The sequence below is a fragment of the Echinops telfairi genome, unplaced genomic scaffold (assembly GCF_000313985.2).
Source record: "Echinops telfairi isolate 266 unplaced genomic scaffold, ASM31398v2 ScPeMD7_31;HRSCAF=116, whole genome shotgun sequence".
NCBI lineage: Eukaryota > Metazoa > Chordata > Mammalia > Afrosoricida > Tenrecidae > Echinops > Echinops telfairi.
This window is the reverse complement of record NW_022103928.1, coordinates 10,550,020-10,574,007: the sequence shown is the minus strand read 5'-3', so window position 1 is coordinate 10,574,007 and position 23,988 is coordinate 10,550,020. Positions and strand designations below refer to the sequence as shown.

Here is a 23,988-nt window from a genome sequence, read left to right as displayed (position 1 = left end):
CCATTTCTCAAACAGGAAAATATATCTTCATGCAAGTTACATGCAATGAAATATTAATACTAATGTCTTTCCGTTTTTCACATTCCTTCCCTGCCTCCCCATTGCTCAGGATAAAAATGGCAGGTGAACTGTGTTCCTGGGTTTTAAAGACCGTGTTTGACAGTCAGCGGAACTCCTGTGGTTTCTGGGGTACAAGCAAACTACGTTCTCATGATCAGGAAGCCTGAAAGCTCACATCAGTCATCCTCAACAAGGCAACCAACTACCATATTTCATCAATTCCAAGACAACTTTATTGCAAGACACAGCATTCTTTCATGTATTGCTAAGGAAAGGAAAAAAAAAAAACACACAACAAAAACCACTCTGCCAATTCGGCTAGGACACACCATCAATCAAAAGATAGATTCCAATGTCAGAGATGTAAATAGATGAAAATGTGCATCTTGGAATCAATAAAATATAGTAATACTGTAACTAAAAAGATGAAGTCTTGCCCAAACGTGATTACTGTTGAAAGCGAGCCCTTTCAGCTGCCTCGTACGAGCTCAGCATAGAAGTGGAAGGATACATAACTGCTTTCAGTAGCACACCTTTAGTTTACTGACCTATGTAAAAAAAAAACAACCCAAAAACCAGGTCTTAAAAAGTCAGAACAGTCAAAGAGTATGCAAAGGGCCATTTCTGTTTCTAGAAGGCTATGCAAATATGCAAAAGGGAACAAGTTATTATTTTGTTGCATGTCTTCCTCCACCCGCCAAGTTTTTGCCTCAAACTTCCTTTCTAATGATACAAATGACTAAGGACCAGTTTAACAAAAATCATCTTTATGTATATATTACATGCTTTGGAATCTAGATAGAAAATGTTCCAAAAAAGCAGTTCAGAAACATTTCTATTCACAACATGAACAAGAAATCTGTATCAAAGGAGGGAAAAATGAGCACCTTCAATGGAATTCTGAAGCAGAGTAAAGGTAACAAAAAATAATCAATTTGGAATATGGAAATAATTTTTAAAAAGTCCTATAGTGAACCATAGCTAATTAGTTCCTCTAAAGAAAGCACGAGGTAGTTTGAGCCTCAGAATGAATTCTATCGCAGCTTGTAGCACTTTACAATTTTTTCTGACTAATCTTTTTGTGACAGAACTACAAGTGGTACCCAAACAATATGTTTCATGTTCTAATGTTCACCATTTTAAGGCACGCAGTTCATTTAAACGAATGTACTTTTTTGCTTGTGTTTGTTTCGGGTTCTGACTCTATCACCTTAAAAGAACTTTCCAAACTTCTGATTATAAAAAAATTATCCACATCAAATCTGCCATTTCAAGCCACAGCCAAGTGGGAGAGTTACCAGCTTGAATAATAACAGTTGATATGCAATCAGCTGGGGGGGGGGGGTTCAGGGATCTTGTACCTTAGGGAATTCTCCAAGCGAGGTTTGTCAATTATTCATTCATTTCCCCCAATCTGCTATCACAAAAGTTATATTACAAGATGCTACAGCAATAAGTCTTTCCAGAACCCATTTTACGGTGCTTATGAAAAACATTACTCTTTATAACAGCCTAACAACATTTACACTCATTCAGGACTTCATGAAAATCCAGCCTCTCTTCAAGTAATTTTCCAATACTGTCGAAAGTGTCTGTGTTCACGTAGAAGTAGCACACTCTTCTCTGTCAGCTCACGAACACACCCTTGTGATCGTGAGCAATGACTTCGCAGCTTCTGGTCTCCCTCCCCCCACCATTCTGCATTGTGCTCTGAAATCGCCCCTTCCGTCCTTTCCTCGTGGAGACCTTGGCCACTTGAGGTGTGCCGTCAACAATTTTGATTCCCTTAAAAAGTGCTTGCTATTGATAAAGGCTTCAAGCTAAGTCCTCTCGTGGCACTGGTGCCAGGTGTGGTCAGACTCAGCTCTGGGGGGTTCGTGTGCCCGGACTGCGAAAGGCCCATGGTCTTTGGGGGTTTCGTCCTGCGAGGTGTGGAACTCACTTCCAGGGCAGCCGCAGACTTCTCTTCAACCTTCGATGCCAAGAGCCTTCTGGGAAGACGTACACATTTTGCAAGGCACACTCGTGTGAGAACGCAGTGCTTGGTCAAGAGGCCCGCCTGCACTTCAGACTAATGTTCCGGGCTTGGAATCTTCATGCCAAAAGAGCCTCTGCTCAGCACTGCCCAGGCTGTCCGACAGCCGGTGTCCGTCCGCGCCGTCCAGTTGACTGGGCTCCGTATACTGCCTGTGAAGGCAACCAGAAATGTTACTACGGTGGTCACTGTGGTCCCCCAGTACAAAGACTATTATGTTAGTAGAAAGCACTGTTAAGAAAAACTAGCAAGAGTCTGGAACTCAAGCCACCGGATGGCGGTTGCCCTTTCAACATCACCTGGGATCACTGTCTCACAGAGTCACGGGAGGACTATTTAACTTTCTGGGGAGATATGCCTTTGTCCACGTACCATTGACCATTGATCAGAATCCACTTTGTGTGAAACTACAAGATTAATTCGCCGATTTGGGGGGTGTGGAAGAAATGCAAGTATCTTCTCTCTGACAGAAAAAAGCTGACACAGCGTCTATCGGTTTAGTGCTGTCGGAGAGGTGACCAGTTCCCTACCTAATTCAGTCCTCCGGTTTGGGCCTAATTCAGTTTTGTGCATTCTCCTTGAATCAACAGCACCCTTGGGGCAGGTTCCTCTCTCCCTGACCAAATAAATCTCCGGCAGACGCCCCTTTTCTATTCGTGTGAATCAGATTCTTTAACTTTTTAATAAGATTCCTTTGGCTGTACTTTTCATCGATTCTTCAAATTAAAAGACTTTATCAGATGCTTACCTCAGGGGCAAGAGGATGCTCTTAGAGGGGGACAGGAGCCCCTTGGGTTGCATTTCATCTCTAGGGTGTATGCCTCACTGGGAATAACTGAGCAAGCAGCATCACATTTCAAACCACGAGCATATATAGACAGATTTTTTCCCACAAGCATATTTGAATGGTACATCCCCAATGAAAGCACCTCTCACACACCATTCCAATAAGCAGAACGTATCACACGAGATTGAAACCGGTTAAGGAGTTAGTAACGTTTTTTATATAGATCTGATATTTCCATCTCTTTTAGCTCAAACTTTTTAGTAAAGATGATAAAAAAGCCTTTTGGAAAGGAATGGGAAATAAACATTATGCAACTCTGGCTATTTAGTAATTTTGTCTAACAGAAACACCAATCGGATTTCACGACTTCACACAGCAGCCAGTGCAAGCCAAACTCCTGCGATGCGAGAAGCCACACCCCCATTCGGGTGACCGTACTTACTGCAGGTGGCTACCCTGAGCAAAAGAGAATTTAAAACTGATCTCATCTCTGGAGACATAACCGTTCTCCGGGACAGAAGCCCTGCGTCTCGCCTAGGAGTGGGGAGAGTTAGACGAAAGAAGAGGAAGGGAAATGGAAAACAGGAAGTGAAAGAAAAAGTTATTTGAAAACACAATCGGTAGCCATGAAGCCAAGAATTTGACTGTAGGATATACGACACAGCATCAGAAAAGGCAACATTTTATTTTGGGCACGTCTACACCCCTGACAGATACACGTATTTCCCTGCCAAGGCCCTCTGCCACTCTGTGGGCTCTGCCTCACAGTGACCCTACAGAGGGTTTCCAGGCTGTAAATTGTGAGTAGAGCAGATAGCCTCATTGTTCTCGCACAGTGTGGCTGGTGGGTTTGAACCACCGACTTTGTGGTTAGTGGTCCAATATTTACCAACAGTACTACGAGGGCTCCCCTCCAAATCACATTAGGGGGAAAATTCTGGGTAAATATTTGTAGCTTTTCTACAATATTTACATACCTGGATGCTCTGAGGAAAAGGTTATTTACACAATATGAATTTCATTTATTTTTAAAGAGCACTGATCTGTTGTTGCTTAGCATTTTGAAGCCAAGGGCAGTTCTGAGGTTTTATTTCTGAAATCCAATTTCTCTCTTATTTTAAAAATCATGTCTTATTTAAAAAAGTATGGTATGTTATTTTAGAACAAATTGATAAAGCTTATAAATGGCTACTATTACTGGGTGAGTTGATATGTTAAATTAAATTAATCAGACTGCACAATAATAAAAATAAAATCTTCAGTAAATGAGTAGAAATAAGCACACCTATAACCCTGTAGTTAGGAGGGTAAACTGGCAAATCTTTGTGGAACATATGAGCTTAAAAATACATTTTTCAATTAAACACACTAATTATATTTATAGGAATTTATCTTATGGAAATAATCTGCAATTCAGACAAATATTTTATACAAAGGTGTTAATAGAAACAAAACATAGCAAAAAAATGTAGGGGGAAAGGGGAACAAAAAAGGGGAGAAGAGTTACAAAGGCCTGAAAAGCACTCAGATGTTCAAAAATAGGAAACGGTCAAGTCAGAGCTGATTAAATAGCAACGGATTTGTTGGTCAGAATTTTTCATTTATATACTTATAGTATAGTGTTGAGTTAAAAACCTCAGATGTTGGGTTTCCACAACATAATAAGATGCAGAATTATATGTGCAATATCATTATGCCGATGTTAAAAATGGATACTGAGAACTGAAGGCTTTATGGATAAATGATTTTCTACTTATTTAACTCTGTATTTTCCAACATTTCCACACAATGAGTTCATATTGGGCATACAAACACACCCACACACACAATAGGGATCTTTAAATAGCTTCTCATTTCCTGTACGCTGTGCCCCCTTGACCTTGGGCTCCCCGGTCAAGCCTTCTCGGGTGGGCTGAGATAGATGGGTACACTCTAGCAAAACAGATTTTCTCTAAACGTGTTTAGCACTTCCTGAACCCAGTAAAACGGATGTAAAAGGTATTAGAACCGTCTCACACACTGAATATTTTATATCATGACTGTGTTAATCTATGCAATTGTTGACATTATGCAAATTTGAAAATCATTTGCAAGTCTATATAGGAACAGAATTAAAAAGATCCTGTTCAGCTCTGGGGTCAAAGTTAGTTTGGTGTTTACTCCTAACTCATTTTCAAGCATTATCTACAGAAGTCTACGCCTCTTGATGTCTTCTGAGGGATATTGTCATTAAAAGTCTATTTTGGGTACTCCCTTTGTTGAGTTGAGACAATTGGCCTAATAATTCAAGCCAAGAAAAACGTCTGCTGAATGTGAAGGGGATAAAAAAAGGAGGCTTTCGGGGTTTTAGAGTATTCCAACTTGCTTAAAACACTGAGTGCTTAAAACTGTTCACACCAGTAAATGGGCCTTTAGAGTGACAGCCTGTGTAAGTCTCAAAGGACGGAAACAGCCTGACGTGAGAAAACAGCAAACACGTAGAAAACGCTGCGCTTCTTGGCACCATAGGCGTGGCCCTTAATTTGTTACCCAATGGTGGGGGCAAGGACCTCTTCAAAATACAAAAAAGAATTTTTTAATCCTATGGTAAGAAACGGCTCTTGAATATTTCCTCTAAATGTTTACAAAAAAAAAACCGATTTTACAGACAAACAGGACAGCTGGGTGCATCTGTTGCTTCTTAATTCAGGGTCATACACAAAAAAGACAGCAAATGTTTGGAATCAAGGACAGCAACTGTCCGCTAGGAATCTTGGTATCAACAGCCTCTTCTGAAGCAGAGATCGTTGACATTGATTTTTGGCCAAAGGATTTTTTTTTCTATCAGGTTCCAAAAGGGTCTAAAATGGTCATAATCAACAACGCGACTTCAAGTGTTACAGGGAAAATAATACCATACGCATGTTTCAGGTTCAGATATGAACATGAAACTCTAAGACCCAAACGAGCTAGTTCGGGAGCCAGCGAACAAGCTGGCCTGAGAGTACTTTGGGCTTCACAGGCCATCTGGCTTCAGTCACAACTCCTCAGCTCTGCTCTTGTAATGCACAAGCAGCCATCAATAATGTATAAATAACTTAGCATGGCCATTTTCCAACAAAAATTTATTTATAAAAACAGGTGGCCTGTAGCTTGCCAATTCATAAACTAGACAGATTCTGTGTACATAAGATAACATTGGACCCTTGAATTCTTGTGAGCGAGGACAGGCTGCTAGAATGTGGGAGCGCCGCTTCCTCACCTGCTGGGAGAGGGCAGAGGATTGCACACGGTGCTGTAGCAGCTGGAGTAGGGAGAGTGCGCTGGTGTCTCGTAGTCCGAAAGCCCTATGGTCATCTGGGTCCTCCAGTTCCCAGAAGCATTTGTAGAAGACACTAAAAATGAAGATGAAGAGGGAGAGAGAATCATTAGAAATAATCAGAGTGAAAACAACAAAAACATTAGTCTATTTAGAGGTGCATTCTAATCAGCTATGGGCAAATTAGCAATTAAGAGCCAGGGATTTAAATGAGCAGGGCTTCTATTCCAATTGGCAGGGTGAGCTGGGTGACCTGGGGCAGACAGCTTGTGCGCTTTAAAGCCACCGTTCTGTTACCTGTAAAGTGAGGAGAATCATATCAATACACTCTAACTCGAGCGGCTCTAAAGAGCCCTTGTGGCTCCAGGGCTAGGCCCTCAATGGCTGCCAGGGTGAGCCCACCAGGAGCTCCTCAGAAGAGAAGCCCTAGAGATCTGCTCCCCTGAGAGCGACAGCCTAAGAAACCCTGCGGGGCAGTTCCCCTCTGTCCTGTACGGTCACCGTGAGGCCGAACCGAATCGACAGTACACCGCAGCAGCGAGGCTCACAGGCAGGAAGGACAAGCAGTGGATAGAAATCTTCAGCACTGTCTGTAGCTGGTACAAAGTAAACACCCAGTAAACGGGAAGGATGAAAATAATTCAAGAGACAAACCAACGTGTAGTATAGCTCAATAAGGCTATTAAAATAAAAAAGACAACCAAGAAAAACAAACAGGTGAAAGCCCTTGTATAGCTGAGAAAACCTTCCCAGCTATGGCGACGAGCTTGGAGACCTTTGCAGGGGGATCATTCGATAATGTGAGTGTTGCTCCTTGAATGTTGCTCAATTAACCTCAGCAGAAGCCACCACAGGATCAAGACTTAATCTTTGCCTCCCCACCCAAAGGGGGAAAGTGGGCAGGGATGGGTAAGGAAAGGAGGGCGGAGAGGAGACTCTGGAGTACAGAGGGACTGAACTACAAGGCAAGGGTATAATTTGGGGGCAAAGCCCAGTGAACGCCTCCTCACTTGGTGTCTGCTGCCCTCTTCATAAAACCAGTTCTGCTCCATGCCTGGGGTGTATCAGCTGACCACAATGCCATGGTCGTGCGAGACTCACAACTCCAGCACTGCTCTTGAAACCTTCCTGTTCGTCTCCACTTCCTGCTCCCAGCCCCGGACTGGCTCCCCCGCCCTTCTCTTCCTCACCCACAAAAGCACGGGGGACCAGAGTGGGACAAACATATTTCAAAACTCTTCTGTGGCCCTGGGTGCCAAGAAGGTTTAATTAAGAGATGTAATGCTCTCATTTTGAGTTCCCAAGAACCTCCCCAATTCTAAGTCATAGGCTGTGGGGTTTGGTCATGAAGAAGTCCGAGAGTGAGAATTCTACCACCTCACCCCTTGCCAGCTGTGGGGCTTGGGCAGGGCTAAATAAATACCCTAAGCGCAAGTAGCCGGGGCTCTAACATATGATGTTGTTGGTCGTTCCAGTTGGACCAGCCCTCGAACCTGTGTACCCAGGATCCAAACATTGTGATCCATGAAGTTTTCACTGGCCGACTTTTGCAATTACATAGTCCAGCTTTCCCTCTGAGCCCATCTCTAGCGCTGCTGGAAGCTGCTCCACCTCACAGTGACACACCAGCCATGACTGTCAGACAGGCGGTGGCTGGGCATGACATGCTGGCCAGGATTGGAGCCTCGCTCTTCCACCGGGAAAGGGAGCTTTCTCCCAAGGAGCCATCACTACTCCTGTGCCTCAGGGTCAGGAGACTAGGAAGCCGCTGCCACATGGACCTGCCTTGAAGATCAAGTGGGATACTGCACCCGAAGTGCTGAGGGTGCCATGCGACCCACAGTCTGCTGCCAGTCAGTGGCTGCTCTCATTACAACAAAAATTGAGTCACCAAGGAGGCTGGCAGGGACTGAAAATACCTGACTAATTTGGCAAGTGACTGAAAACGTATCTTCCCCGCCCATGGGATGATGTATGTCGGTTGTGAGACATTTCTATAGCTCTAAAATGTAGACAGAAATAAGGAAAATTTCAGAGAGAATTTTGGTCCCAGTGATTCCATCTTTCTCCCTCAAAATCCCTTTTTCCAAAAGTCATTTCTTTTCATTCGTGGGAGCGGATCCTGCTGGTGTTAGCAAAGCTCCTGCCAGGTCTGAGCCAGGAAGTAGAAGGTCATTTCTACCTTTGCCCCAGATACTAAGGAAGTTGCCAGGAATGCTGAGGCTCCTGAGGGAGACTTGCTTCTCCCTGTTGAAAGAGACACTGCCCCAGCCCTGTGTCCTCCTGACCGTCCCCTTGAAACCAGCCCTATCCTGCTTAGGTTTGGCTTCTGAAAGTTTCTCATGCAACGCCCTGAAGTTTAGAGGGAGGAAATAATAAGAAATAACTACAGGAGTCTTTTCATAGGTTAGCTACGATTAGGGGTGAGAGAGCGGAAGTTCAAAGTCCCGCACAAACAGAAGAGTACTTGAACCTAAATAGAAATCTCCATGGAAATTCCTCTTGTCAACAAGCTTATGAAACTTTTAAAGGGGCCATTTTCACGGATGATGACCAAGTCTGACTCAACTCACTGCCCTTGAGTTGCTTGTGACTGACAGCGAACTTTGATGACAGAGTAGAACTGCCCCTTTCAGTTTCTGAGACTCTGTATCTTTATAGAAGTAGGCGGCCTCATCTATATCCCATGGAGTGGCTGGTGGGCTTGAACTGCTGACCTTGAGGTTTGCAGCTCAATGTATAACCTACTGTGCCACCAGAGCTCCAGGTCTTACTAGGGTGCCATATTGAAGAGAGGGGCCAAGACTCATTACCATCAAGTTTTTATCCATTCTTCTCTTCAACCTTCGGACTCATGGTGACTTGATTTGTATCAGAGTTCAACTGTGCTGCATGGGGTTTTCAAGGGGTGATTTTTCTACAGTTGATCACCAGGCCTTTCTTCAGAAATACCTATGGGTAGCCTTGAAGCTCCAACCCTTGGGTTAGCTGTCTAGAAAGTTGACTGTTTGCAACACCCAGGGACTCCATTTTTATCACCAAGTTTGACAATTACTAACTTTTCACACATTTCTCTCAGCTTCTAATTAGACTGTATGCTCACGGAAGACAGGGACCGGGTTGACACTGGCTCCTCAACACGATGGAAGTGCCTGCTTGCTTGCTGAACGATTTAAGTGGGTAGGTCCTCCCTACCCCCCCGCTTCTCTCCTTATAGTACTCAGCCCACCTGGGGGGCACAGGGACGCTTCCACACACACTTGTAGAATCTGAAGCCTAACTCAATGCCTAAAGACGACATCTCTGCTACACGCGACTTTAAAACGCCTTAAATCAGCCACAGAGTAGAGATCTGTGGGGGTCCCACAGGCCCATGGGAAAATGGAATGAAAAGATCATGGAATTTTTTCCCATGAATGAGCTTTTAAAACCCCACCCTGCCTACCATCTGATCACTGAATTAAGACATGCAAAGTGCTTGAAACAGTACCAGGAACAATGCTTAATCAATACCAGCTCCTCTCAGAATTATTATAAGCCTTTATAGGCCTACGAGTACTCAAACAAACTGCATGCTTGGTAGTAAGCAGAGATGATGTATCATTCTAACGTGTTCTGCTTGCCTGGAGGGCTTCCTGTACTCCTTTGAAATAACCCATCTCAGTGACCTGCATACGTTTAGAAGACAAAGCCCAGAAAAGAGAAACTATATGAAGGCTCCCATGAGAGCAGCCAATGAAGTAGGTGCTAAATAAATCTTTGTTGGTTTTGAATCTAAAACTTGCTTCACTGGACACATTTATAGTGCGAGGTAGAGCTGAGCCATAGATAACTAATCAGAAACAACTACAGGAGCCCTTTCATAGGTTAAAGAGAACAGTGGAGGAGAGGGACTCAGAGCAGATGTTCATGAGCTTTGCTGTTAATTAAAAGGTTGGAAGTTCAAGTCCACCCAGAAGCAACTGGGAAGAAAGGCCTGGAGATCTACTTTCAAAAATCAGTCATTGAAAACCCCGTGGGCACAGTTCTCCTCTGGCCCCCATCGGATCACCACAGCTGGGCGCAGACATGACCCCACTGGTCATGCCAGTTTGGGCGTCAGACGCCTCCATTCTGTTTGTTTACCTGAAGAGTAGGACGGTGCCCGGCTGCTGGGTGAGCAGGGTACGTGCAGCCCGGCAAAGCCCAGGCATCTCTGTGATGCCCTGTCCAAGTCAAAGCTGGCCTGCGGGCTGTGGCCCGGATCCTTTTGCCCGGAGGCCCGCTGGTACCAGCCACGCAGGTGCTCCGCCACTAAGGCTTTATGGATGTTTTTGGTGATGTGCTCCGATTTGACGGTCGCCTTCCGCGGCAGCCGGAGAGTTGCATACGGGTTGTGGGGTGCCCGGTCCACCTCGTCTTCATGGAAGGACCTGCTGTAGTCCCGCGGGCGGTCGTACCCGCAGTGGGCCGAGGCGCGGGCGGACGGGTTGACGCTGTACTGGCCCTCGGTGTCGTTCTCGTAGACATAGCCGCCGCCGCTGTAGTAGAGGTCCCCCTCGGCGTAGGGCTGGTACCCCGCGATGTAGTAACCGGCGCAGGGCTGCTCCAGGCCCGGGGCGCAGACGCCGTTGCGCAGGCCGTCCTTCTGTGCCAGGTTGGGCATGCTGCCCGCGCTGGAAGTGGACGCGTGCTGCTTCTTGGACCTCCGGCGGCCCCGGGCCCGCGTGTCCAGCGTCTGGGTGGTGTAGTAGGGGCCGGCGACCGGGGTCACGCAGTAGTACTCGGTGCTCGACTGGCTGGTGTAGGAAGACCCATCGTCCAGGACCTCGGTGCTGCTGCTTCTTTGGGATTTCGAGAGGGAGAAGAATGGCTGATCGCTGTCTAGCTCGGCGAGCAGGTGGGACTGGGACTCGAGGCTTCCACTCCGCTGGCGGCAGTGCTGAGAAGGCGAGGCGGGCCTGCAAAGAGGGGGGAGGCAGACTGGTAAGCCAGCGGACCCAAGGAGAATGAACGCCACCCGCGGGGCCTTGACAGCTTTGGAAAGACAATACCGCCTTTCCAATGTCCCGAGTACAACAGGACCGACTCTGGGTAGGTCAATGCCGGAGGTCGGTGCTGCTGTCAGGTCCAGGGGATTCGGCCTCCTGGAGGCCCTGCCTGTGCAGTGCAGACCCGCTCCACTGGGCTTTCAAGATCACTGGGCTGTGTTTCAACCCACCAGAGGCTTGGAATCGCCAACCTTTTGGGGAGGGAGTCATCAATTGCTTAACAGTTTGCACCCTTGGGGATCCCTAAGGATCCCCATCAAAAGGAGAGAGGAGCCTCGTTCTGCAAACAGGGCAACCCGAACAGAGCAGTCTTTCTTGAGGGTAGAGGTGATAAACTGATGATGTACAACTTGTATCAAGGGCTGAACAAAATCCACTCCCTGTGGAGGGCCTTCGGGGTGAATAGGATGTTGGGACACACCAGAACAGGGTGGAGGCAGCCCTGCACAGTGGAGCGGGCCTGGACTCTGATGCCAGAAATCTCTGAGCTGAGTCATGGCTCATTTACCAGCTCTCTGAGCTCTGGCAAGGTGCTTAACCATCCTTGTAACATGAGGATGACCATAGTATTTAATATCTGCCTCATAACAGGTTTGTGGCTGAACTCAGTAATGCAGTACCTCTAAAGATTGAGTGCAGGGCCAGCTCTCACTTAGACAACGAGAGTGGATGCTCACTCCCAGGGACCCTACAGGACAGAGGAGAACTGCCCCTCTGGGTTTCTGAGATAGTAAGTCTTTATGGGAGCAGACAGCCTCCTCTTTCTCCCTCAGGGTGGCTGGCAGGTTTGAATTGCCAAACTTATAACCACCTATGGCACCAGGCTCCATCGAATCAATTCCAGCTCATAGCGACCTTCTAGGACAGAGTAGAACTGCTCCTTTGGGTTTCCAAGCCGTTATATCTTCATAGGAGTAGACAGTCTCATCTCTCTCTTGTGGAGTGGTTCAAACCACTGACCTTGTGGTTACCAGTTCAATGTGTAACCCACTGTGCCACCAACCTCACTAGACAATTCAAAAGGCTGCTGTCATCAGTATCCTCATCATTACCCTAGAACAATGAATTTCACCTTTTCCCGAGAAGGGAATCGTGGTCTCCGGTTAGGGGGATGAAAGCCAAGATATCCAACAGGTAACTCTACATTTTCTCGGCTGCTACTATTTGAAACTAAACTGGCCCAAAATGTAGATCCACCAAATAGAGTCAGACGCAGAGCAGTCACTTAACATGATTGGAAAACACAGCAAGAATAAGACAGAACCTCCACCCCGCAGTCAGGAGCACCAAAGCAACGGAACGAAGCGTCCTTACTCTAAGTGGCTGCTGCTGTAGGCGTTGCGGGTGAGGACCGGCGTGGTGGGCATGCTTCGTCCGCCCTGCGGCCGCCTCTCCAGAGTTCTGTAAGGGCTACTGTGGGTCGACAGCATTTCTCTGCGGAGATAAAAAAGAGGAATTCAGGATATAATAAGCTTCCCAACATCTCTGGCACACTTGTCATAAGAGAGTAGGCCATTTACGGGGACCTGAAGGACAGGGAGCAGAGAGAGAGAGAGAAGGGCAGGGTGTCTTTGTGGTTTCCCATCTGGGTGGGTCCTAGACGAGTTTTAAGAGAAACGCACAGACAGTCCTCCGAGATACTGAGGGCTGGGCTCCAGGTCACCACAATAAAGCAGACATGGAGATAAAACCACCAGGTAGACTTTTTCGGTTTCCCAGCGCACACAGACGCGAGGCTGCTAAGCACTGGACTGCTACCCAGGGGTTCAAGTTCACCAGCTGTTCGGTGGGATCAAGAGGAAGCTACCTGCTCCTGCCAAGAGCTACCAGATCAGAAAACCTCGGTAGGGTCACCATGTTGGAATCAACTTGATGGCGGTGGGTTTGGCTTGGTTTATAGGCTATGAGGTACGCAACTGCATTATGAGAAGGTTTGAAATATTGTGAGAATTATCAAAATGTGACCAAAAGACAGGAAAGGAACACATGCTGTTGGGAAAATGATGCCAACGGACTCGCTCCCCCAGGGCTGCCCAAACCTGTTCAATTTGTCAAAAAAGCTGTGGGCTACACGTAATTCCATGAAATATGCCTGTGTGTAGTCTGACTCTCTGAGCATAAATAGGAAGGGAGAGGGAAAAACGCTTTTAAGGATTTCATCCATGTTCATGTGTCGGATCAGATGTTAGTCCTGTCACTAGATTTAGCAGAGCAATACTTAAAGACTCTCGTTAAAGCGTGGTTCAGGAAATGAATTCTGGACACTGAACTCAAATCTTGATTATAATGAAGGTCCTCACACTGAATTCTCACACACACCAAATGGACTTTAGAAACAAGGAAACACCCAAATGTTTATTTTAAAAAGATTTCTTAAAAACACCTCCACTTGCTGTCAACAAGTGGCTTGAGTTTTTAAGCTTCAACTTGTTCCTAAGTAGAATGAGCAAGATAACACCTTCTGTAAAGATAAGGAAAATATTTCTAGAATGTGGTCACCTCTTTTGGAGACAAGTGTTAAGACTGTCCAGTCATGGGCCTGGCTGACAGTGTAACCTCTTACCTGGACTGCCTGGTGTCCACAAACTGTTCATTGATGGACGGTTTTCTGAAATGGATTCGCTCAATGCCGAGAGACTTGGGGGGAAGAATCCTTGGAGAATGAGGGACTGAACTTGATCGCTGGCCAGCCAGAGTAAAGGAGTCGTTGGCTGTAATAAGCAAATGAATGCATGAGTATAAATCAGTAAGTAGGTAACCAAAGGCATAAATAAGTATCTTGCTAATACCTCAAAAAATGAAACGAGAAGACCTGGTCAACAAAGGGTTCTTCCAAAGATAATGCATTTAGAAGTACATAACCTTGAGGAGATTAATTTTTAAGTTTTATATGTTAGAAAAAAGGATATGATTCAACCGTTGCCAATTCAAGAGGTGTCAACCTGAGCTAAGAAACCACTCTCATGGAAGTGATGATAAAGTATTTTTTACAAAGTTCTATTTAAAAAATTTTCCTAATGTATTATGGGCCTTGTGAAGGTTGGCCCGAATGTGTGCCCTGCCTGGGTTAGTTTTGCTCCCTGTCGGCCTCTCCGGCTCCTCAAAGGCTTATTCTGTCACTGAACATGCTGAAGCTAGAAAGGAATGCCAAGTCATTAGCGTCTTCTTACTCTCCTTTTCAAAGGGGAATGGCAAGCATGACCAAACCTTGGCTCAAAAGAAGAATGGTGGACTTTGGGGTACCATAAAACTTAATGGAGGAGGGGACTGGGATAGTTGGATGGGGTCAGTGGCCTTTTTTGAGCTCTTAAAACAAAAAAACGATCACATTTTATAGATATCCCCTTACTTGAAAGGCAGAGAAGTCTTATAAATTCTTTGCTGGGTTCGGGTCGGGGCTGGTATCCCTGTAGAGAGACTGATTTCCTCATATTCGTATTCTCATTCCTTAAAATCATGTGTTTTCTATGGTTCAGTCTGTGAATGTGGGGAGCCTGCTGGCCTGGCGGGTAGGCACTGAGCTGCTAAGGACAAGGCAGCGGTTTGGACCCAGCACTCTGGGGAGAAAGGCTGTTGGTCCCGTACAGATGTCATCTAGGGAACTCAGAGGGCAGTCGCACTCTGCTCCATAGAGGTGCTCTAGCTCGGCACTGACTCCCTGGCAGTGGCTTTTGAGGTTTGGTAGGTTAGTGCCGAGTTAACCTGAATAGATGGCAAGGATAATGCCTCTATTGTTTTTCATAAAGAGAAGCTAGAGGGTTCCGCTTTTCAGAAAAAGCAGATGTAGGTTTTGCGTAATAAAAATCCTTTCGATTTCAGAACATCTAACACGTTCCCAATGACAAGGGGAGCCACTTACGATCATCATAGGTGGTGGTGTCAGACAGGGAGCTACTCTCGGACGGGATGATGTCTTCTGTGAACGAAAAGAACCATCTCAGAACCACTGCGCCCCACAGTGAGTGTAATGTATGGAGCAATTCTCAATGGAGCGGAGTTGGTTTTGAACCAGAGACGATGCAATTATTTATAGTACATTAAGCATGATTAGCGATTAGAAGAAATTTATTCACGTTATTGAAGATACGCGCATTTTCTATATTGTCCAAGTTTTACATTGGGCTTATTTTCCTACCATGGAATCAGCACCAAGGGAGTTTTAAATTAAATCCGTTTTCTGCCTGGCTTCTCCACTGGACAGTGATCTACCCTCTTCTCATGAGTGCTCATAACCCACAATATGGAATGAGAAATGCGGTTGTGTCATAAAGGCTAACGATTATGCTACACACATTGAGACTTTGTGAGAATTTACTGGGACTACACTTATTTTTGACCCCTCCCTGAAGTAAAGAAAGGCCTTTTCCTCTTAAGAGTGTGGGGACTTTTGTGGCCGATGGACTTTTTGAATTAGATTAGAGTTCCTCAATTGTGGCATTAAAAAAAAAGGTTAACTTCCAATTGTAGTCAGTAGTGGCACTTTTGCCATCTAGACTGGGGTCAGTTGGGGCTGGTATCCTGAACATACTAAGTGGTTCAGCACCATCTCCAGCCGCCACCGACTAGGAATCGGCATCAACCTCCTACCCATCATTTGGCTCAACTCTAACACAGGGAGAAATGTAACCCTGAAGTGCATGTCACTGAGGTGAGTAGTCGATGAAATAATGCATGATCTCCCTCAGCCCAGCTCCCGGCACAGGAAGAATGCTCCATATGTGCGAGCTACACTACTGACTTTTATTACCCCTATCCAGTAAATAATACTGGTATCCATCAAATGGTAACTCATAAAAAGACACATCCCAGATGTGCTGATCGGCTTTGGCAAATCAGTCCATACTCAGGGTCCGGGGCAAGCGCAGTGCTAGAAGCAAACAGGAACCCTCAATATAGCTTCTCAGTCATTAGGAAGGGGACTCTCCATCCATTTTAAACCTTAAAATGCTTGCTGGAGCTGGAAGACCCTCTTCATTTAGGCACCTGGTGGAACTTGGGAGGCAAGGTGCCGGTCCATTCAGCCGTCAAGCATATTATCTTTCCAATATATGCTCAGTCATTGACGCCGTCTGCTGCTCAAATGTCAGCCACCGGGAAGGAGAACACTTGAGTCCTGCACCGTTTGGGGATGAATGGGCCATAACAACTGACCATGAAAGTCAAGTGTATGATTAATCACCCACTTTTGTAGGTGACCACCGCCAAGGCCAACTGGAGCTCTCATTGGGGGCCAAAGCCACTCTGAATTCTCCAATTATAGTTGGCTACTACTTCTGGCTCATTTATTTTACCCCCCCCCTTTTTTTCTACATCTGTGCATTTATTTTACCCTTTTTTTAATTAAAAATTTGTTATTGTGAAGGTTTACAGCGCAGCTTGTCCGTTTGACATTCAAAAGTTCATACACATTTTGCTTCATCTCCTTCATTGCAGTTCCTGCAAAGAAACGTCACTCCTCCTGCTTCCTCCTTGTACTTTCTGCCTCCTCCCCTCCTCTCCCAACCCTTGTGAACTTCGTCTCCTTGGTCTCAAATGGCTGATTGTTCTGAGGTGCTATTGTTCCCGTAGAGACCCATTTGGCCGATAAGGAAGCCACAGGGTGAGCTCAGCTCCAGACCTGCAGGGAGGTTCAGGAGCACATTTACAAGTCCAGTGCTCTATCTCTGCTTTGTAAATCATGTCTAAGACTTCAGTGTACTTTAAACCCAGTGACATTTCATGCCATTGCTAGAAAATGTTCAATGTTTCAGGTCCCAGTAAAACAAGAAAAGTCTCTATTATAGTTGTAAGATACCTCCCAGTATAAGAAATATCTCAGTTTCCCAGATGTTAAAATATGAAAGAATAGTTATGAAATCAAGAAAAGACAACCACATTTCAGTCAAAGGTCACGGCTAAACATGGTGCCATTAACGGTGCAGGGCCAAGGGGCCCTGGAATCCATCTACATGGTGTTTTCAATGGTGTATAAGGTCTATCGGACTTGAGGTTATCTAAGTGATGCTTCTAAGATTGCCTCTTCTCTGAATATGAAAGTAATAGATGCATAGTGCTGAGAATGAAGCAAACATAGGAGGACTAAGAAGAAAATCAAATGATTCAATTAAAATTTAAATAACATGAGAAGAAAACTTTAAGATGTGAATTTCTACCATTACTAATATTTTACGTATTTCCTAAGCAGGCTTAATGCGTGCATGTTCCACAAAGTTAGGATCAGGTGGTGGGTACTACTTTGCATCCTGAACAGTGGACAGTATCATCTTTATATAGTCTCCAATAATGATAATAATTCTGAGAGAACTTCTCTACACACTTATTTGTTGTGAGGCCCTTAAGAAAAAATGCATGATCTGCCGCATTAAAAACCTAAACACCTTTCAGAAACCCCCTCTCTAATAGACTGTGTTGACAAAGGCATTTCATGCAAAGCCATCAGGCCAGTTCAGGGTTTGTCTATCTTATGAACCAAGGTATCTGTGTATACGCTTTCCTCCTGAAAAAGAAAGTAATACAATGGCTCTCATATGATACTTTCATGGGGAGCCTCTCACTAGAAATGAAATTTGAAAACATCTCAGACCCGAATCCCAAACCATGGCTATCCTCTGAAGCTTTCCCCGTCCCGTCTCCCACCTCATCCCTCACCAAATGAAGAGGCTTGGTAGTGCACCGCCCTCCGGAGCACTGACTACTTTACTCAAAAACATGACATGTTACGCACCCGGGAGGAGAACTGTTGCCTTCTGGCTGGGCTTCTTTCCACAGCGAATCCGGTATTCATTTATGGCGCTCTCAATCTCCTGAAGCTTTCTCACGGCTTCCGTGTAGTCTTGCTTTCGCTTTTTCTTCACCGTTTTACACAGGTCTGCCTCACTGGCAAGTTTCTTTGCAGCCTCCACTAGCTTTTGTTGTATTAGGAAGTTGCTCTCCAGTTCTTGCAAAGCAGGATCCTGCGTATACATGATTAATCGTGTTGTTGTAGTTTTGTGAACATATATATTATCACGCTCCTAGGCATTGGTAAATAAACATCATTTCTAGTACATTCTTGAATCAGATAGTCTTTGAAAATAAAATCCAAATTTCTCCACAAAGGTATTCTTACACATTTTCTAGAACATAAGACCTGCCTTGTCCACCTTATTTGAACTTTTCATTAGGCCATGCCTTTTCTCTTTTCAGAGTCCTGTTGGCATGTCAGTCGTGCGGAGGGCTGCTAATCTCAAGGTCGGCAGCTTGAAACCACCAGCTAGCTGATCCTTGGGAGAAAGACGAGGCTTTGGACTCCCGTCAAGAGCACAGTATCGGAGTCTCACAGGGGAAGTTCCACCCTGTCCTACGGGCCGCTGTGAGTCCGACTCGACTGGATGGCAGTGAGAGTGGGTGTTTGGGGTCTTCTCTTTTCAAGGAATGGGATGGCTTTGCCTTCCTTCAGCAGGCTAGGTGACCATCCTATTTATTTTCCAAGAAGAGATTCAAGACTCAAGGCTCGTAAATGTGGACGGTTATACTCAGATGTTATGTTCATACGGAGCTCTTTTGAGACAAACACATTTGGCCTGCTCTGTCTCCCTGGCGGTTCCTGGTTGTGTGGGCTAGGGCACCCTGCGTAATTGCTTAGTGCCTCCGGGGTGGGGTTTTCCTCCCCACCCCATTTTAAAAAGAAAAATAATACCCACTTCGTAAAAGCGCTGAAAGTTAAATGAGCTAGCAGATGTGCATGGCTTAGCTCTATCTTGCAATCTAGCAAGCACTCAATGAACAGCTTTTGTTTTTCTACAACTAAGATTGTTAACTTTCCCGAAAGAACCCAGGGAGAAGTCCCATCGTTTCATGACCTCAGAGTAGAATATGGGCTACCAAATCTTTCGGCATCATTCAGAGCTGCTTGCTGTACACGCATTATCTCATTGAATGCGGATGACATCCCTTACAGGGAAATAAGAGTCCCGGCCTTCATTTTTCAGCGGAGGGAAGACTAAGTGAGAGAAAGCGTTGGAGATGTACGCGACTTGCCAAAGGCTACTTAGTTTTCCATGTAAAAGCCCAAGAATACAGCTTTCCCTCTGTGGAGGTCCCGTGGTTGGGTAACGTTCTCCATGTGTTGGGGTGGGGTGGGGGCAGAGGCAGTGGGTGCGCACACACACAAGAGAGGCATCACTCTGGTCTAACTCACTATTTTGACTGGGAGGATACAAAATATACAGCAATGGCTCAAACACCCAAAAGACCCCTTGACCCCTCGGCCATCAGCCCCACTCAACCGGCAGCTCGCCCACCTCTTCACTCGGCAGCAAGTTGTCGTCCAACTTGAACGCGGTGCCTATCCGCCTTCTGACCTGCGGCGGCTTCTCCCCAACATTCAGAGGGTACTCCTTCGGCATTTTGCCAGTGAGCTCCTGTAAAACAGGGCCGCGTTGAGAGGGATCCATGTCCCCGGCCAGCCGGCTGACACCCAGTTGGAAGAAGCCGAAGAGGCGCACGAGGGCCACACTCACCGCCTCCCGCAGACAGATCTTCTTGAGCTCCTCCACCTTCTGTAGGAGCTTCTCCTGCAGCAGCTTTTCCTTCTTCTTCAGTTCCAGGATTTTCTCTCTCTTCTGCTCCTCACTGACCTCGGAGTCTTGGGAACCTGGGGGAGGGGCGGGTGAACAGGGCAGGGCTATACAAGGCACGTTTCCTTCCTTTTCTCAAGACAAAGGGCCTTTAGGGCAAAACCAGCTATTCAATGGTAGTTTACTACTTCTTCTCTTCTTGTTTCTGAACATAATCAAAGGAAACTGGAGAACATTTTCTCATACTTCTGGGCATCAAACAGAGCCTGGTAATAAAATGTGCCATTTGCCTTTTGGGCTCCGTCTCTTTTGGAAGCAGTGCGATAAAATACTGCTTCAGATAGACCAGGAATTTTTTTCCCCTTTCTTTCTGAGCAGGAAAAAGAGTATGATTTCCTTGAGATAATTGTTAAAAATGCTTTTAGAAAGCAGCCAAGCAAGGCAATGGTCCGTTCTGTACAACGGAAAGCTATACAGCAGATTCATAAATGGACAATGAGAGGTAGATGGGAAACTTCATTTGAGTAAAGTGAAATATTCATCGTGAAGAAGGATTCTAGAAGCTCTTGAGGGGAGTACTTGGATGGCAGCAATCACATCTTGAGGGGAGGGAAGCTTTCCATCATGTATGCATAGTGTATTATACTAAATGTATAATGAGACGCCCCCCCAAGCAACAACAACCCAACAAGGACACAGATGGGGGAAGTTGATGGAACTTATTGGGAGAGGGCATGGAACCAGTGTCCCTGTCAGAGCCACCCCTGGACATTCAATATCACTGCATCTAGGTAGAGAGCACTAGAATGGGCTGTGGTTGCACAACTCATTTTAGGGGCATTTCAATCGTGCGGGGAGGGGTTTTAAAGTTGATGTGGTGATTATTGGACAATTCTCCTTGATCCGGTTGAATGATTCAACCCTCGAATTGTATGATATATAAATCCTGTGCCAATAAAACAGTGAAAACAAACAAACAAACAAACATGCTCTAGAAAACTCAAAGCTTGTGGAAGTAAATCAGTATTTTGCTTGCTCAAAAAATATACGCATCATTGCATCTAATGCTACTTCTACATTCTGACTACGTCTAATTCAGCTTTCTTTTCACTCTTTATAAAATTGTTCAAAACTACAGCACCCGATAGGTTTTAATATACTTACTAATTCCTAAGCAATGGACTAAAAGATAAAAAGTGGTTTATGTGTAATAGCTGTGCAACACGGCGAACACAACTAAGGTCCTAGCATTGTCCATAGGAGGAAGGAGAAATGGCAAACATTAGAAAACCCCATTATCTTCTAATTCCACAAACTTCTGGATGCCCACTTGTATATGTACTGCAACTTAAAAATAAGGGGGGTGGAGTAGGAATCTTATGACAAAAAAAAAAAAACATTTAAAAAAGCAAAATAAAGATGTCTTGTACTTCTTTTTAATGCCCCCACCTCCTTCCCACCCAGTCTTACCTGAGGAGATTAAACTGCCATTGCTGGCCATGATGAACTGACCCTTCCCCTCCAGGGTCACCAATTTGGAGCCCCTTGGTGTCCCCGTCGCCGTCAAATCCATGGCAATATCGTCTAAACTCCGGGCGGAGGGAATTTTGGCCTAAAAGGCAAACATTGAAACAGAAAAACAAAATGAACTCTTCAAATTATCCCAAACAAAAGAGTATAGCTAATATAGAATTAAAATATTGGCCAGGGTGATAATGTAAGTTTTTATACATTAAGGTTTAGGAGGTGGGGAAATCCCACAAGACTTAAAGTTTACAGCTGAAATATTCTTATCCCCCCATCCCCCCCCCACCACCACAAAAGCATAAAAACTAGAACACACTTAAAATGGGTCAAAAGGGAGAACAAAGGATCAGGGGTTAAAGTTTAACCTAACTGCATCTGTAAGATGGACTTTCCAGTGTTCTCTGGGGACAGCAAGGCCGTCCACAACCCTGGTCCGTGGTCAGAGGAGATTCACCAGAGACGAGATCATGCAGACTTATGACTCTGCACACGGATTTTGGGTTCTCACTGTCATTCACGCAGCTAAAACATTCTTAATAGCTATGCATGATTTCTCTCACGGCATGCTTTTGTCACTGACTTTAAATGTCGCCAGTAATACCACCAGCTTACACACATATACCCACAAGCCGACCCAGCTCACAGAGCCCACCCTTTAAATGTACAGAACAGGAACACATTTGGTGGCAGAATGAAACACACACACAGACACACAACAAATATCCAAGTGTTAGCATCTGTTTTTGTGTTTTTTTTAGAAAGCTTATCTTCCAAAGAGAAAGCAAATGAATTTGTCCTTGCAGTTACTGCGTTTGGTCACTTACTTTGCTTTGCTTCCGGTCCAAGTAAAACTGATGCTGACTAATGGCCATTACCCAGATGGACTTGATGAGAGAGGAGTTTGCATACCATGTTTGCACAAAGAGGCCACTTTGCCCAAAAGTCCTTCTTGACACTGAAATCCTGAAAGATTAAGAAAAGCACTCAAATTATTTGCCTCTGGCCCCATACAAAACAAAACGGACCCAGGGCATAAGGTGGAACAAAGCATCGTCTTCTTCTTTGTCTTCCTGCTGCATTCCGTCTCAAGCTGGCAAGACCCAAGCTTCTCCTTTTCTCCACTTATGACAGCCTCAGTCATAACCCCGAAGCTGTCTTTCTGTAGAAGCTGGGATATAAAATATCCACTTTCCCTCTCCCCGCAAAGCAGGTAAGGAAGTTGCCAAATGAGACGTCGTACTAAAAGTGATTGAGTTAGAAACCAAAAGACGTTGAGAAACGATGTACAAATGCGCTTTACACAATTGATGTGTGTATGGATTGGGATAACAGTTGTATGAGCCCCTAATAAAATGTTAAAAAAATAAAATAAAATAAAAAATTGCTGCTCTCTGAAAAAAAAAAAGAAACCAAAAGACGCACAGTTGTAAGGAATAAAGCTGAAGGTGTTTTACAGACAGCACAGTCAAGACCCGTGGGACTGACAGGTTTTTCACGGCATTTTTGATCTAGGTGCATTTGAAGGACTGACAAGATCAGAGCATGAACGGAGTAATGCTATCTGAAAATACACAAGTCCACAATTGGTCCAAAGTGTTGCTTGCACCCAGAGGAGAAGAAGAGACAGGAGACTGGGAGAGGGGATTTGGAGGGGACAGGGAAGTGTAGAGTCAGGGGCAGATAGACAAGGGGCAGGTGTGTGTGTGTTGAAGAGAACTAATGTATTTTGTTAGAACTTCCTTGTCTCATTGAGCCTCCTTTTGACATAGCTGTGATCTCCAAATATTGTTAAGTATATCTTTGGATCAAAAACAAGCACTCAGGTTGAAAAAGAATTTCTTGTGAGAACCTAGACCTCAATTTGCATTCATAAACTGGCCACTACTTTTTTCAAAGTGACCCAAATTGGTTACTAGTCGTGAAATCACTGACTGCCGAATTGAATGTGGCTCACGACCACCCTGCGTGTCAGAGTAGAACCGTGCTCCGTAGGGTTTCCGATGGCTGATTTTTCAGAAGTAGGTCACTAGAACTTTCTTCTGAGGTACCTCTGGGTGGATTCGAACCTCTAACCTTTGGCTAGCAGCTGAGTAAGTTAACTGTTTACACTACCCAGGAACTCTTTACAGTGACCAAAACGACTGAACTTTAAAATAAGGCTCTGAATAGACATCTCCCTAAAGAAGATATATACCCAAAGGGCCAACGAGGACACAAAAAGAGGTTCAGCATCATTAGTTGGGAGGGAAATGCAAATGAAAACCACTGAGATTCCACTGCACACTTACTCCAAAAGCTATAATTGACTGTGGGGTGTGGAGAACTTGAGCGCCTCAGACAGAGCTGGGGGAAAGCAGAATGGGGGAGCCACTCTGGAAAGCAATACGAGCGCTTCTCAAAGGCTACCCTGAGAGTGACCACACGGCCCAGCAAGTCTGCTCCTGGGCAGCTGGCCACGAGAAGCGAATGCATACGCGCGCAGACACCTGAGCACACACGTGCTTAGCAGCGCTCTCCACCATGCCCCGGGACCACACCGAGCAAACGCTGTGCCCCTCACCTTCGTGGATCGTGAACTTCAACGGCAAATTTCTTCTCACGGAAATATAAGTTCTCCAGCTGTTTCCATTGGAATAACTAAAAAAGGGAAGAAGACAGAAATGCCACTGAGCTTTAATTATGCTTCATTTTCT

At 45.3% G+C, this 23,988-nt stretch overlaps 1 protein-coding gene across 4 annotated transcripts in view; it reads right to left on the bottom strand.

The window, feature by feature from the left end:
- Positions 1-270: 270 nt before the first annotated feature.
- The window catches only part of FRMD4B (FERM domain containing 4B), a 332,839-nt gene continuing 309,121 nt past the window's right edge, over positions 271-23,988 (bottom strand). For 3 of the 4 annotated variants that reach the window (XM_045289894.1, XM_045289897.1, XM_045289896.1), the window contains 12 exons: positions 23,856-23,932; positions 22,120-22,258; positions 21,239-21,380; positions 19,712-19,845; positions 19,493-19,612; positions 17,935-18,163; positions 15,070-15,126; positions 13,774-13,921; positions 12,525-12,644; positions 10,306-11,120; positions 6,124-6,256; positions 271-2,247 (listed from right to left, as the gene is read on the bottom strand). In XM_045289894.1, coding sequence (XP_045145829.1) covers positions 2,127-2,247; positions 6,124-6,256; positions 10,306-11,120; positions 12,525-12,644; positions 13,774-13,921; positions 15,070-15,126; positions 17,935-18,163; positions 19,493-19,612; positions 19,712-19,845; positions 21,239-21,380; positions 22,120-22,258; positions 23,856-23,932 — 2,235 coding nt within the window. In that variant the 3' untranslated portion in view covers positions 271-2,126. The remainder of the gene's footprint in view (positions 2,248-6,123; positions 6,257-10,305; positions 11,121-12,524; positions 12,645-13,773; positions 13,922-15,069; positions 15,127-17,934; positions 18,164-19,492; positions 19,613-19,711; positions 19,846-21,238; positions 21,381-22,119; positions 22,259-23,855; positions 23,933-23,988) is intronic. The other variant, XM_045289895.1, reaches the window with a different exon arrangement.